A 15551-nucleotide genomic window follows, 5' to 3' on the forward strand; every position below is an offset into this window, starting at 1 on the left:
AATTGTGATGTTTGCAACATTCTAGTAGACCTTTCAAGTGAATCTCTACAAGAGCTATAACCATTTCACTGCTCACCATGGGTTCTGACGTCATTTGATTTAACCTCATGCGGTAGAGATTGATTGTCAGCTTTAAGTAGATCTGATGTCGGAGAGCTTGTCGGAGGCTTTTCGGTGTTCAGATTTAATTTCCAAGAGAAGAATTTGTATTTCAATGTATATTAAGTCACTAAAGATCAGTTTAAAACAGCAACTATTAGGTATCCTAGGTAACTCAATCCAAGAGAACAAAGTTGCCCTGATGTAAGGAGTGGGGTGGCCAATTCAGCTGGTGAATGAAAAGCACGGAGTGACGAATAGCCACTGGAAGAAGGGTTGAGGAACATGTAGTACCTTCTGTAGAGCAGCACAGGGATGTAAAATGAATGATGAAAACTTGGATGACTTGGGGCAGTGTGGGTATCCTCCTAGAAAATGGCAAGGGATGAACAATTCCTTTCTGTCATCTCCTTGTTTAATATGGTTCTTTCTTTTTTTTTTGTAATATAAATTTATTTATTTTTAGTTTTCAATATTCACTTCCACAAGTTTTTGAGTTCCAAATTTCTCACCCCTCCCCCCACCCCAAGATGGCATGCATTCTGAATATCCCTTCCCCTGGTCTGCCTTCTCTTCTATCTCTCCCCCCTCCCTTCTCTTATCCCCTTCCCCTTCTATTTTCCTGTAGAGCAGGATAGACTTCTGTACCCCATTTCCTGTATTTCTTATTTCCCAGTTGCATGTGAAAACATTTTTTTAAAACATGTGTTTTTAAAACTTTGAGTTCCAAATTTTCTCCCTTCCTCCCTCCCCACCGACCCTCATTGAAAAGGCAAGCAACTCAATATAGGTTGTACATGTGCAGTTATGCAAAACACTTCCTTAGTAGACATGTTGTGAAAAACTAACTCTATTTCCCTTAATCCTATCCTGCCCTCCCATTTATTCTATTCTTTCTTTTGACCCTGTCCCTCCTCAGAAGTATTTGCTTCTGATTACCCTCTTTCCCAATCTGCCCTCCTCTCTATCACCCCCTGCTCTCTTGTCCCCTTCTCCCCCTATTTTCCTGTAGGGTAAGACAGATTTCCATACCCAATTGAATGTGTATGTTATTCCTTCCTTAAGCCAAATCCTATGAGAATAAGATTCCCTCATTCCCTCTCACCTTCCCCTGTTTCCCCTCCACTGTGAGAGACTTTTCTTTTCTGTTTTTTTTTTGTGAGATAATTTACCCCATTCTACCTCTTCCTTTCTTCTCCGAGTATCATCCTCTCATCCCTTAATTTTATTCTCCAGATATGACCCCTTAATCTTCAACTCACCCTGTGCCCTCTATCTATTTATATATACATACATACAATTTTTTTCCTTCAACTACCCTAATACTGACAAAGTTCTCATGAGTTACAAATATCATCTTTCCATGCAGGAATGTAAACAGTTCAATCTTAATAAGTCTCTTATGATTTCTCTTTCCTGTTTACCTCTTCATGTTCCATTGGAGTCCTGTATTTGAAAGTCAAATTTTCTGTTTAGCTCTGGTCTTTTCATCAGGAATGCTTGAAAGTCCTCTATTTCACTGAATGACCATTTTTTCCCCTGAAGGATTATACTCAGTTTTGCTGGGTAGGTGATTCTTGGTTGTAATCCTATCTCCTTTGCCGTCCGGAATATTATATTCCATGCCCTGCGGTCCTTTAATGTAGAAGCTGCTAAATCTTGTGTTATCCTGATTGTGTTTCCACAGTACTTGAATTGTTTCCTTCTGGCAGCTTGTAATATTTTCTCCTTGACCTGGGAACTCTGGAATTTGGCTACAATATTCCTAGGAGTTTTCCTTTGGGGATCTCTTTCAGGAGGAGATCTGTGGATTCTTTCAATTTCTATTTTGCCTCTGGTTCTAAATATCAGGGCAGTTTTCCTTGATAATTTCTTGAAAGATGATGTCTAGGCTTTTTTTTGATCATGGCTTTCAGATAGTCCAATAATTTTTAAATTCTCTCTCCTGGATCTATTTTCCAGGTCAGTTGTTTTTCTAATGAGATATTTCACATTGTTTTCTAATTTTTCATTCTTTTGGATTTGTTTTACAGTGTCATTGTCTTCCAATTGCTGTATTCTAATTTTTAAGGAAGTATTTTCTTCAGTAGTCTTTTGGACTTCCTTTTCCATTTGGCCAATTTTGCTTTTTAGGGCATTCTTCTCCTCATTGGCTTTTTGGACCTCTTTTGCCATTTGGGTTAGGCTGTTTTTTAAGGTGTTATTTTCTTCAGTATTTTTTTGGGTCTCCTTTAGCAAGCTGTTGACTTGTTTTTCATGATTTTCTTGCATCACTCTCATTTCTCTTCCCAGTTTTTCCTCTACTTCCCTTCCTTGCTTCTCAAAATCCCTTTTGAGCTCTTCCAAGGCCTGGGACTGATTCATATTTTTCTTGGAGGCTTCGGATGTAGGAGCTTTGACTTTGTTGTCTTCTTCTGGTTGTATATTTTGATCTTCTTTTTCACCAAAGTAAGATAATATAGTCTGACTCTTTTTGCACTGCTTGCTCATGATCCCAGCCAATTACTTGAGTTTTAAACTCCTTGTTAAGGTAAGAGTCTGCTTCCAATGTGGAGAGTGTACTGTCCCAAGCTTCAGGGGTTTGTGTAGCTGTTTTCAGAGATACTTGTAGGGACCTGTAAATTTTCAGTTCTTCCAAGGTGGTATGATAAGGGGCGAGGTGTTTACTCCTTTCCTGGCCTGTGACCACAAGTATTCCTTTCTGTCCCGTCACTGTGAGGAGGGGTTTCTCTCCACAGCCACTACAAGCTCCACCATGCCAGTGCTCCTCCTCATCCCAGCACCCACGCCCAGAACTGGGACCCAGATCCACACACGGGCAAAGCAAGAGATTCCTGCCTCAGCACTAGCAAAGAGATCCCTGCAATCCCTCTCTGATCAGCCACCGGATTCCCCCTCAGTCTGTGGGCCGGAGGCTCAGGAAGCAGCTGCCCCCCCACAGGGCCACACTCTTGGGGAATGGAGCTGAAACCCCACCTTCCTCTCTGCCCACTGACAGAAACAGACTTTTCCCACTGACCTTCTAAGTTGTCTTTGGCATTGGTGGATTGAGGAGTCTGGAAACCTCCACAGCTGCCCCCGATTCAGTCCTCTGAGGCCTGCTCCAGGTTTGCTGTGGCCTGCGCACCCACACTGCGCTGCACTCCCAGCCCGGTACGATACACCTTTCTGGTCAATCATCCAGGTTGTCTTGGGCTGGAAATTTGTTTCACTCTCTCTTTTTGTGGGTTCTGCTGCTTCAGGATTTGTTTAGAGCCATTTTTTATGAGTATTTGGAGGGGTTTGGGGGAGAGTCAAGCCAGTCACTGCTTTCACTCTGCCATCTTGGCTCTGCCCCCAATATGGTTCTTTCTTTAAAGGACTAGTATTGAAAGAATTGTAAACTCGCATTCCTTTCCCACTGGATCCTTTTGGTGAAGAACTCATGTAGGACTGAGTCATCATGAGAACCTTCATTACTTAGTTTTGAATCGGAAGTCAAATTGAGCAAGGTGTAGCTAGCCAAGGAAAACATGCAAAACTTGGCTTTATATGGGGAAGTCTAACACAAATACTTCCCTTGTGTTTTGTATGTTAACTGATACATGCCAGATCTCAGGGGGCACTTGTTCAGTTGAGCAGCCTCCTTCTGAAACATCCCGAGTAACACCCCTTGCCCAGAGAAGTAGATTTGTTACAAGCATAAGGAGAGTGAGATTGAACTCTGGCACCTCAAGGCAGGGCACAGGCTAAGGAAGTCCCTTTGAGCACCACAAGGCTCAGGTAATGATGCATGTGGCTGACCAGCCTTCATGCCACATTGGGCATCTTAGAGCACCTCTCTCAGGTGGCCAGTGACACAGTACAAGGTGGACACGCTCTGAATTGCCAGCAAAGGCATACAGGTGAGTACCTGGTGGTTCCCCAGATGTGACACTGGGTAACACACATCCGTATTATTAATAATAATAGAAGCATAGCCATCAACTAAATGGCACAGGGGTGTCCATTTGCCTTTTCTTTGTGTGGCACTGACTTGGTGTTTTGGGTTTGGTTATTTTACTACATAGGCAAAAGACCAGTTGCACAGTGCTCTGCAGCTCAACAGACATGACCTGACTTATATAATGTTGGGAAAAATCCATCTGCTGGAGGGGGAGCTGGAGAAGGCCATTGACATTTATAAGAAGGCAGTGGAGTAAGTAGATCCATTTTCTCTCTAGCGGTGGAAGGAAACACAGTCGGACTGATTTCAGTACTGCAGATCTGAATGAAAGCGCAGTGACTTTTATGTTTGTTGCTCAGGCTGGTTTGGTTATTAAGATGTCCTGATTACTGGGACAGTTCCTGTATTAATTGTTTAACAGCTGGTTCCATCAAGCCTCTGAATTTCTTCATCCCTGCTTTATTGCTGCCATTGCCAAAGGAGATATTTAGGCTTTCAGGTCTTACGGGTGGGGTGGGGAAAGAGCATCCATAAACCACTTCCTTGAAAAACGGGTTACCCCCAAAGCCCTTTCTGCCCTTGAGGAATGCTTGTGGTTGAGCCAGTGAAGCGTCTCTATGATGGAGAGACCAGTGTGAGTCTTCCTGGTGTGAAATGAGCATGTCAGTGTAAGGTGAACGTACACAGAGCTGGGAAAACTGGCCCCCTTCGATGACCAGAGTTGTAGGAGGGAATACACAGTTCCTGACTGGCAGTCTTTAGACCTGGGGGCTAGTGCTTGCTGGAATAGACCTTCCCCCAGGCTTAACACAGAATGGACCCTGTGTCAGCCACAGAGAGTCCAATTCTGTGTGAGGATAGAAGCCTCCTGTTTACATGACACCCAAGTATTATCAGTAGATGACAGAGCCTTGATGGCTGACGACTGGGGGCAAAGCTTCTTCCTTGTGGAGTTAGCTGGCTTCCCTCTGGTGCTCTTTGATCTCCTTGTGGGGGGATTAGCCTCTGCTGGGTTTCTGTACATGTCAGTTCTTGGGGTGTTTCTTTTCCAGGGGTCTGCCATCCCAATACATTTCAGTGCTTTATGAGTTTTATCAGAGAGCAGAATGTCTGCTCAGTTCTTGTGTTTCTCTTTCATTACTTTTCGCAGGAGTGATTTTCTGACTCATTCTAAAGTCTCCATTTTCTGTCCTACACCATCTCATCTCTTAGCTCACATTTATTCTTACCAAGGCAGTGTTTTGTTACTTTGTTATTTACAATTCTGGCCCATCAGCAGCCACTTTATTAGAAAGGCATAATAATGTTTAATGATCCCCAGCACATCCAGAATGACCACCCAAAGAACGTGTTTTGCCAAGCAACTTGCATGTTCTATGCTCTTGGTGAAGTTCTCGTGGGTAAGCAGCTCGGAACAATACAGCTCCTTTTGGATTATTACCAGCCCCATGAAGTCACTGAAATTCAGCAACTTAATTCAATCGGCGTATATTAAAAGCTACTATATTCCAGGAACCGTGTTAGTCACTGAGGATAAAAAGGTAGTCCTTTTCCTCCAAGCTTATGTTCTGCTGGGTGTGTACAAGGAGTACACAGTTAAGTAAATAGGACATCATTTGGCTCCCTAACCCCTGGGGGCATCAGTCAGGGAATTAGGGGTTCTCAAGGGCAGGGGTGAGGAGCGAGAGCAGTGCAGGTATCTGAGGAGGAAGCACCGCCAAACCTCAGTCACGTGCGAGGAGCAGCACGTTGAGGTGCAGAGGGAAGATTGGTGGGAGCCATGGGAGGAGTTGGCGTTTTATCCCGGGGGCACAAGAGAATAGAACAGGGGTGGCGTGTCAGGTCTGGTCTTGGCAGCTGTGTGGAGGGTGGATTGGAGAGGGGAGGAACGGGATGGAGGCAGAGGAGGAAGAGGCCATGAGACCTCCACCGGGATGACGGGGATGGGAGTGCCCACAAGAGACCTAGAGGGAGGGCAGAGAAGACAGCTGCTGATGGGGTGAGGGGGGGAGGGCAAGCAAAGGGAAGAGGGCTGAGGCCAAAGGTTGTGAGCCGAGTCCTTGGAAGTCTGGGGGTATGCACTTGACAGAAATTGGAGAGAGAAGAAGAGGAGTAGTTTCAGAAAGAGAGAGAATGAGGCCTGTGAAGACATGTTGAGTTTGAGATGTCAGGTGGATGTGGTCAGCAGGTGATGTGGGCCTGGAACTCAGGAGGGAGGTGATGATTGGCTATGGAGGTATGGGCATTCCCTACATAACTAGAACCACAGAGCTAGAGTGGCAAGAGAAAAGTGGGCCCAGGACAGAATCCTGGGGTTGGGTTACCTGTGGATGGGGGGGCATGGGTCATAACACTTGGGGCTAATTGATTAGAATTGATATGACAAGCGGCACTGGTCTGTGTTACAGGTTCTCACCGGAAAATACAGAGCTTCTTACAACCTTAGGACTACTTTATTTACAGGTAATCCCAGCTCTCCTTACTCATGAGCTGACTTTGAAGATGGCCCAGTAGTTAGATCCAAAGATACTTCCTTGAAGCCATTTGATGTGAACCTGATGCTTTTCACTACAGGCCACATCAAACAGGATCAAACAGCCTTTCGTGAGGATTGTTTTGTGTGTCTCCTAATTTCCAGCATCTGCTTGAGAACAGTTCTGTTTGGGGCCAAAGTGTATTCCTTAGCCAGCCTGGGAGAGCCCAGTGAGGATGAATAACTGTGCCTAGTGAAACTGAGACAGGGGTGATGGTCGCCAGGAAGCCACATCTCCTGGGGTTGGGGCCTTTCATCAGAAGACCTCGGGGCAAGGGGCAGAGAGGCTGAAGCGTTCAGGAATTGTACCTGAAATGAGAACGGTAGGAAGGTCTTCCCTTTCGCTTCCCCTGCCCCCTTCCTCCTCGGGGTGGAGTTCAGGGTGGCTCTCAGAAAAGGAGGGGGCTCTGGGCCATGCTTTCAGCTCCTGTTCAGATGGCTCAGTGCAGTACAGCTGCCCACCCTAAGTGACATAGTCTAGTGGCCTTTGCATCTTTTTTTTTTCTTTTCATTGAACTGAGAAGGAAGAGGTCTCCCAAAGACTGTGTCCAACAGAGGATTGGGGGTATGTGGGGGTGGGCCTGTGGACCCTGAGATCTTTGCCTCTGGCAACTGATGATGGGAAGAGCCGTGTGCTTACCATGGTCCACTAGAGTGGCTGCTTCTGGCCAGGTAGCAGCGTGGGAGAGGGGAATGTGGTGACAGTGGTTTCTTTCTTTCTTTTTTTTTTTCAAACCTGATGTGCTTCATTTTGACACAGCACAGAGGTCCCAACAAACCTAACACAAAGTACACCTCCTGAACATAAAGAAGCCCTCCCATAGGATAGGCCAGGCCCCCTTACCTGTTTCATCTCTGACCACTTAATGGAAAGGATCTGTTTGAACTGTGATCTTTGGTACCAACTATATGAGTCTTCACTTGATTTTCATCATGGTCATTGTGTGTATATTTGGGGTTCTTTTTTCTTCACTGTCTCATTTCAGTCAAGTCGTCTCAGGTTCCTCTGAATGCCCAATTTTCTTCACATCTTACAGCATAACAATATTGCATTACATTGATACATCACGGTTTCTTCAGCTCTTCTTCTCCAGGGAGTCCTCTGTACCAGTGACATCACAGATCCATACCTTCTTCTGTACACAACATAGGAAAAAGCTATAAAACCCTAGAAGCTACTGATTTTAATCTTGGGATAGACCTGACTTCCTCCATAGGGAATCTCTCGTTTGTCTAGAGAAGGTCAGAGGACTCAGGTTGCTGCGTCCTTGGTCTTAAACGTACCTAGAGCTTTCTCTGTCTCTGATGTCATTCTCTTGTTTTCCTTACTGCCCCTCCCCCCAAGCTTGGCATTTACCAGAAGGCATTTGAACATCTTGGAAACGCACTGACTTTTGACCCTTCCAACTACAAGGTATCGGAGGATGTAGCACCACGGGAATGTTGCTGCCTTTTATACATAATGGTTTCTGGTGCCAGTCAGAGCAAATCTTACACAGGCAGGGTCCTGGAGCTTGGGGAGGGGTGGGGCTGGGGAGAGTTAGGAGGTTAGGAGAATGGATGGTGGGATGCCCAGAGCCAGATGGCACTACAGTCTTTACGGTCTGATGGGATGGAGAACTGGCATGTCTTAGTATATGGGAGGAAATGAGTTCTTGGTTGTCATTATGGCTTGGTGTTTTTTTAGTGAAATAACAAGCATATACTAAGTGCCTACTGCATGCCAGGCACTGTGTTAAAGTCAGCTATGGGTGTATATGTATAGGACGTGCAAAGTCCTTCCCCTTAAAGAGTTTTGCTTGATGGGTCCGGGCCTCCTGAGAATACTCCAGCGGGATGGCACTTGCTCACAGGAGAAGACACATTGACCAGAGGTGACAAAAGCTAGCATTTTTCTGAGGAAAGGGAGATGGGGAAATCCCTGCTTCTCTCCCAGAAGTGTGAAGAGTAAGCTTTAACATTTGTTTCAGTGTCTTTAATGGAACAGTTTTGTCCTTGTGGGTATTTGGAGAACAGAAAGAGGCTTGAAGTTTGGAAATTGGCCATGAAACATCCATTCACGCTGATGTAGCCTGCAAGGATCAGCATCTCCCTCTGGGCTCTGGGGTGGACGAATGATCTGCCTGAGCAGTAAAAGATATTCCCTGTGGACTTTTAGGCCATCTTAGCAGCAGGCAGCATGATGCAGACCCATGGCGACTTTGATGTTGCCCTCACCAAATACAGAGTCGTGGCATATTCTGTGCCTGAAAGTCCCCCATTATGGAACAACATTGGAATGTGCTTCTTCGGCAAGAAGAAGTATGTTGCAGTAAGTGTCTCCCTTTTCTTTCTCTTCTGTGGTGCCTTGGGTCTTCAGTAGCTCCTTGCCCTCCTGCCATACTTCTCTTCCCTGCAGGCTATCAGCTGCTTGAAAAGAGCCAATTACTTGGCACCATTTGACTGGAAGATCCTGTACAACTTGGGGCTTGTCCACCTGACCATGCAGCAGTATGCATCTGCCTTCCACTTCCTCAGCGCTGCTATCAACTTCCAGCCCAAGATGGGGGAGCTTTACATGCTCTTGGCAAGTATGTGATGCCCCCTCGGGCCCCAAGGTGGAGTCAGGGGAGCGCTGACCAGCAGGAAGGAACGGCTCCAGTCCTATCCGCATTGGTGCTGCTCTCCCGCTGCTGAGTTTGTCAGAAAAACGGAGGGAGGAAGCGCAGCCACTTGGAGGGGGCCAACGCTCTCTGCTCAGGCAGGCCCTCTGTCTGCAAGAAGGGCCTTTCATGCAGTGGCCTTCTGGGCAGCCATTAACAGCAGCAATGTGAAGTTCTAGCTTTCAGAGGCATAGGGTGGGCAGAGTCCTCGCCTCCGAGTCACAAAGTCCAGGGTTCAAGGAGCCCAGCTCTCTGACAGAAGGGTTGACTGCTGTTTTAGCATGTTTGAAGGGCCAACATGGGGAAAGGGGGTTAAGCCAAGTTTGTTTTGTTCTGAGTTCAGACCAGAACTAATGGGTAGAAGTGTCTTGGCAGCAGATTTCAGCTCAGTATAAGGAGAAACTTGATAAATTAGAGATATTCAGAAGTTGAAGGGCTGTCTTAATAGGCGCTGAGGTCTCCATCATTGGGAATGTCATAGAAGGGATTCCTGATCAGGTATGGGTTGGACTAGGTGACCTCGATTCTCCTCTAATTCTGAGATTCTGTGATTTTAAGTATTAAGGTAAGTCTAGGGTTATGAGCCTAGTATTAGCACTCACTAGCTGTCCATCTGTGAGCAAGTCACTTAACATCTCAAGACATTAGTTAACATGTCTGTAAAGTGAGGATAAGAAGACTGGACAGTAGAATGAGTCAGAGGACCTGGGTTCAAATCCTGCCTCCGTTGGTGGGCCCCCCCCCCCGGTCTGTATGGTGTAACGGTTGGCCCCGGCAGTGTCTGAGCTGAGTTCTTGGCCTCTGACCCCTGCACGGGGCTGCGGTCAGGACAGACACAGTAGAAGGATCCAGGAACATGGGCTGTAGTCAGCAGATCTTGTTCAGACCCATTTTCCCCAGTGTTCCCTTGATGGTTGCAGCCACTTATTTCTTTTCTGTGCCACAGTTGCTCTGACCAATCTGGAAGATGTCGAGAATGCCAGCCGAGCCTATGCGGAAGCGGTTGCCCTTGATCAGTGAGTTGGGGGTTCTTGGCCTGAAATTCACAACAGGACTCATTCTTGGGATGTTTCCAATGACATCTTTAGCCATACAGAGGCCAAAAGACCTTGGACATCAGAGCTAGCAGTGGCCCTGATCCCTGGAGTTCTTGGGCCAAGCCCTGGCAACAGGGGGGCAATGCCGCCCCAACTCAGCCCAGCTCTGAGTGCTAAGAGGTGCTTCTGAGAAATCCTTTCTTCCTGTTAGGCATCCTGGCAGGAGTCCTAAAGAAGTGGGGGAGGGGAAGCTTTCTGCTGTGGGCAGAACTAGGGATGGGCGGCACCAGTGTCCCACATTACCCCTCAGGGAGGGGCATGGGGATGCTGCCAGACACTCATATGACTGGTTCTTTGACCCTCTGTTGGGAAGATACCCCATACAGAGTTGTGAATTTTTCTGGTGTAACACTAAGAGATCTCAAGTAGCCTTTTCTTCCACGGTCATAGTGTACCTATTTTGTGTCTGCCAACCCCAGGTCTAATCCTCTAGTCAATCTGAATTATGCTGTGCTGCTGTACAATCAGGGTGAGAAGAAGAAGGCCCTGGCCCAATACCAGGAGATGGAGAAGAAAGTCACCCTGCTAAAGGGGAGCAGCTCTTTGGATTTTGACCCTGAGGTATGGCTGATTATCTCCAGAGTAAACAGGCAGGCCCCACATAAAGATAACTGAGTAGAAGGCTTTGTCCGAGCAAGTATGTCGTTAACCCAAACTGGGCCTGCTCAGTAGTCCTGTTCGCAGGGTCTGTGTATGGTGAGGTTCTACAATTGTGGGCACTGTGAAGGACATAATTTTTAAAAAACAAAATTTTAATGTTACCTTTTGTTTTTATAGCTTTACCCGTATTTCCCAATGCATCCTACCACTTTCCCCCATCTCCTATTTAAAAAAAAAGAAAAAAAATTTAGCAAAACTAACCAATACATTGAAAAAATTGGACATTGCATGTAGACCAGTGTTCCCTATCCCTTTCTGCAAAGAAGGGAGTGAAGTTGAAGGCCACGATTTCATTCATGTTATGAATATGCCCAAGTCTAAAACAGAGCTCCTTTTCTTTCCCCAGAATCCATCCCTCTTCAGAACTCCCCTGTCCTCCCCCTAGTCACTCAGGATCACAACCTCAGTGTCATCCGACACATCCATTTTCCATTCCTGTCACAGAGACCGCACAGCATTTATCCAGTATTTTCCCTTTGCTTCCGAGGCCTCTTAAATTACAGCGGTAGCCTCCTAATGCCCTTCCCCGTTTGACTAGGTAATCCATTCTGCTGCCAAAGGGATTCTCTCGGAAGTGCAGGTATGACCGTATCACCCCCGGGCCCACTTACAAAACCAGTGGTGCCCTGTGATCCTTGGGGTGAAGCAGAAGTTCCTCTGTTTGAGGCTACTTTAGGTCCTGGCCCCGTCCTGCAGCCAGACAGTGCCTGTGGCAGTGCTCACAGGCCGCTCCCTCTCCCTCTCTCTCTCTTCCTTCCTGAGCGCCTCCTTCCGGGGGGGTCTTTCCCGGGAGCCCCGCAGTGCTTGTTCCATCCCCATCAGAATGCAAGCTTCTTCAAGATGGGGGGATTCAGCCTTTTCACTTTGTATCCCCAGTGCCTGGCACGTAGTAGAGGTTAAGTAAATGCTTGCTGGTCGATGTCCTGGAGTTATCTGCCTCAAAGGGCTTTTTCTAGTAGAAACGCAGAGCTCGTCTTCCTCATTCTCTGCTTCTTCATTGCTGTCTCAGAATAGGTCGGTGTCCTAAGTTCCTGCCAAGGGAAAGGAATAAACGTTTGTCATGTGCCTGGCGTGTGCTTGGCATGTGCTTGGCATGTGCCTGGCGTGTGCTAAGCCCTTTCTAAAGCTGTCATTTGATCCTCACAACAACGTGGGAAGGAGGTGTTATGATGATCCCCTCTTTTACAGATGAGGAAACTAAGGTAGACAGACATGCCCAGGGTCACTCAGCTAGGAAGTGCCTGAGACCTGGTTTGAACTGAGGGCCCAATGCTCTATCCACTGGAGACCACCTGCTGCCAAGGCTGAGTCTCCTTGTGACCGTCTGCTCCCTACCTCTAGAACCCTGCTTGAACAATGCACTTCTCATACGTACCTTCAACCTCTTCCGGTCTGTCATCCTTACGAAATTCACCTTTAACCCTTGGCCCATACAGCTGTCATCACGACCCCTTTTCTTTGAGAAACTTCTTGAAGTAGTCTGAACTTGCCAGCCTTCTCTTTCCTCCCCCCTTATTCATTGAGCCCCTTGCACTCTGGTGTGTGTCCCTACTATCAGCACTGCTTGGTCAAGGGTCACCAGCAGCCCTTATGTGGGTGAAACCTTTTCTTTAGTCCTCGTCCTTCTTGTCCTCTTGGTAGTTCGATATGGGCTCACCCTGCATCTGGAGAGACTGTCTTCCTTTGGCTTTTCCGGGTTCTTTCCTTTTTAGCCCATCATTTTCTCCCCTCCTGATTCTGTAATGTTGATGTTTCCTAAAGGCCCCTCCATGGGTCTCTTTTCTTTCTCCACATTTTGTTCTATGGCAGTTTCTTTCCCTTCTGTGATGTCAGCTGCTCCCTCTGTGCAGATTACCACCTAAACAATGTGTCATGCTGTCTTCTCTTGGAGCTTCAAACATCCATTTCCTACTGCCTACAATTTACCTACTCGCATATTCCAGCTGCATTTCAAATTGAACGTGTCCAAAACCTCTTGCCCAGCTAATAGTGGCACCGTCATGCCTTCCACCCCCCCGTTTTCAAAACGTTGATTGTCTCCACTTTTTCTTTCTCCTTAACCTCCCTAAAAAGTTTGTGTCTCCTTTAAAAACTCATGAACTTGCCCTTTTCTGTTTGTCCATCTGTTTGTGCCATCACCTCTGGTGTATTCCTGTTGTTTCACTTATCTTCTTAGCTTTGGAATGATCTTCCCCCTTCCTCCCAACCCAGCTTCATCTTTCCCCATCACTGCTGTGTAAGGCTTCCTGACTTAAGAGAATTTACTGGGTCACTTCTATGTTCCAGACCCCTCCATGGCCGCCTGGCTCTCTAGTTCAAATTCCTCAGCCTGGCTCTGGTCCTGATTTTATATTCCTCTGCATGTCCTATGCTACAGCAAATTGGAATGACATTTTTCATATATGCCTCTCCCTTGAAATCTTAACATCCTTTAAAAGACAAGTTAAGGGGCAGTTAGGTAGTGCGGTGGATAGAGCACCAGCCCTGGAGTCAGGAGGACCTGAGTTCAAATCCAGACTCAGACACATAACACTTACTAGCTGTGTGACCCTGGGCAAGTCACTTAACCCCATTGCCCAGCCGCACCCCCCCCCCAAAAAAAAAAAGGAAAAGAAAAAAAGCCAAGTCAAGCAATATCTCCTGCGGAGCCTTCCCTGATCTTTCCCTCCTCAAACGACTAGTTTTTCTATGGTTGTCTTAAGCAATTCTTATGTACCATTTTATAGTAGTTGGGCTTCTTTGTTCTTTCTAGCCTTCTCCCTGATATCACTAAGAAACAGGAGTCTAACCTATCTTTTGAGGTCCTTGGTTTTGCTTGGTGTTCTGCTATGGTGGTCAAAGATTTTCTTTCATGAGGCATAAGTAATAAATCTCTTCCTAAGGCATTTCTAGCCCTCAAGTGCCATTATTTCCTAGTAGTCTTTCTCTTGCGGAAATCCAGTTTAAATCTGGAGTCCTTTTGGGCCCAGTAAAGTAAGAATGTCAGGGCCAGTCTTTCTTGAGATTGGTTTGTTTGTTTTGAGAGTGTTTTTTTTCCCTTGGGTGGACAAGATGGTGGAGATGGCTCAGAAAATGGGCGCAGCTCTGCAAGTTGGAGAAGCACTGGTCTGGACCAAACCAGTTAAAGATCCCAAAGCAAGGCATCGAACAACTTCAGCCAACAGATCATCCAGTTTACAGCAGCCCCTGGGTTCCAGCCAAGCTCTGGGGCAAGCCATGTCTTCGGCAGCTGGGTTTGGGGAAACCACACAGCTTCCTGCAGGTGAGCGGCCTTTGCGTGATACTGTGGATTTCACTTTCTTGTAGATGTTTTTAAACCAGAGCTCTCTGGAAGAAACCTAGGAAGAATCGATACTTGATTCTTTAGGCAAATCGTGAAGCCCAGGTGTAGGTCTTCAGTCATTGCTGGATAACCGACATCTTGGATCTGCACAGATAGTTTGGAAATACTCTGGGAAAATGGCTTATCTAAAGTTCTCTCTCACAACCTAACTCCATCCAAAAGCCAAGGACCTTTTCAGCTGATGCATCTACAGTTAAAGCCTTTTCTTATAGCACTGAAACAGAGTATTTTCTCCTGCTAAAAAAGCCTTGGGAGTCTTATTTGTAATCCACCAATAGGCTTCATTTTCTCTTACCAATCGTTCAAGATTAACAGGCCCCTGGAGTTGGGAGACTGAGAACTGGAACTGTATTTCCTCAATTAACTAGGTGCGGGAGGACCATCTCAGTTTGCAAAGCCTCCTTCGCTCCCTCTGGAGCCAGAGGCAGATCCAGCTGAAGCGATACGCCCTGAGGTCCAAGAACAGAGAGAGACACAGAAAAGCAGTCTGGCCCCAGAATAAAGATGTCTCCTTGGAGAGAAAGCAGACGATTTGGAAAGGTAATGGTAAGCGTGCAATGGCTTTTTATAGGCAGAGGCCCAAGTATGAGTATAGCCCTGAGTGTTGTCTCTCAGCTTCCCCTCCTCTCTTAAACCCGAGCCCCAGCACAATTCTCGAGCCAGATGCCCCTCTAAGGTTAGTCAGGTTATGTCCATCCTGCTGAGCTCAGAATAAGGCAGTGGGGGAGAGGAGTCTGTGAGGTCTCATAACCCAGCTGATGTGCTAAGAGCTAGTAAGTGAGTAGGTATTTGTAGCATTGGTACTTGTTTTAAAATCCTGTTTGGGTGGGGTTTTTTTTGGTACAGAGCAGGATGGGTACAACCACAGCAGATTGGTGTCCTGTGATGACAGCCTTTAGCTAAGTGGCCTGACTCACCTGTATCTCAATGGAAATTCGCAGACTCTGAGGCTGGGCAGTGCAGCAACCACTTGATTTCTGACCAACTGTTACAGCTGCCCTCCAGGCCCAGCTTAGCAAGTGTCCCAGCCTCACCTGCCCCAGGGGAATCTGGAGTATGGCTCTGAGCTCAGCTCAGCTTCTTAAACAGTGAAAGAATCGAGAGCTTAGATCATGTCGTCCCTGGCTACTGAATCAGCAGCAGCATCTCTTACTGAGTGAAAAGGGAGAGCTGCTCAGTCTAAGTTTTTATTTAAGGCAATCACTATCATCTATTTGTATATTCTTTGTAGAATAAAGATTATGTATTGTCA

The 15551-nt window shown here is 46.6% G+C and overlaps 1 protein-coding gene across 5 annotated transcripts in view; it reads left to right on the forward strand.

Moving 5' to 3' along the window:
- The window catches only part of BBS4 (Bardet-Biedl syndrome 4), a 73261-nt gene extending 57710 nt beyond the window's left edge, over positions 1-15551 (forward strand). For 3 of the 5 annotated variants that reach the window (XM_020994447.2, XM_020994451.2, XM_020994449.2), the window contains 10 exons: positions 4149-4276; positions 6433-6487; positions 7903-7971; positions 8716-8868; positions 8956-9127; positions 10146-10215; positions 10716-10857; positions 14008-14218; positions 14668-14845; positions 15146-15551. In XM_020994447.2, coding sequence (XP_020850106.1) covers positions 4149-4276; positions 6433-6487; positions 7903-7971; positions 8716-8868; positions 8956-9127; positions 10146-10215; positions 10716-10857; positions 14008-14218; positions 14668-14801 — 1134 coding nt within the window. In that variant the 3' untranslated portion in view covers positions 14802-14845; positions 15146-15551. Of the gene's footprint in view, positions 1-2964; positions 3253-4148; positions 4277-6432; positions 6488-7902; positions 7972-8715; positions 8869-8955; positions 9128-10145; positions 10216-10715; positions 10858-14007; positions 14219-14667; positions 14846-15145 lie in introns of those variants that run through there. The other 2 variants (XM_078150789.1, XM_020994448.2) reach the window with 2 other exon arrangements.

This window comes from Phascolarctos cinereus, unplaced genomic scaffold (assembly GCF_003287225.1).
Source record: "Phascolarctos cinereus isolate Bilbo 61053 unplaced genomic scaffold, phaCin_HiC Scaffold_3;HRSCAF=262, whole genome shotgun sequence".
Lineage (NCBI taxonomy): Eukaryota > Metazoa > Chordata > Mammalia > Diprotodontia > Phascolarctidae > Phascolarctos > Phascolarctos cinereus.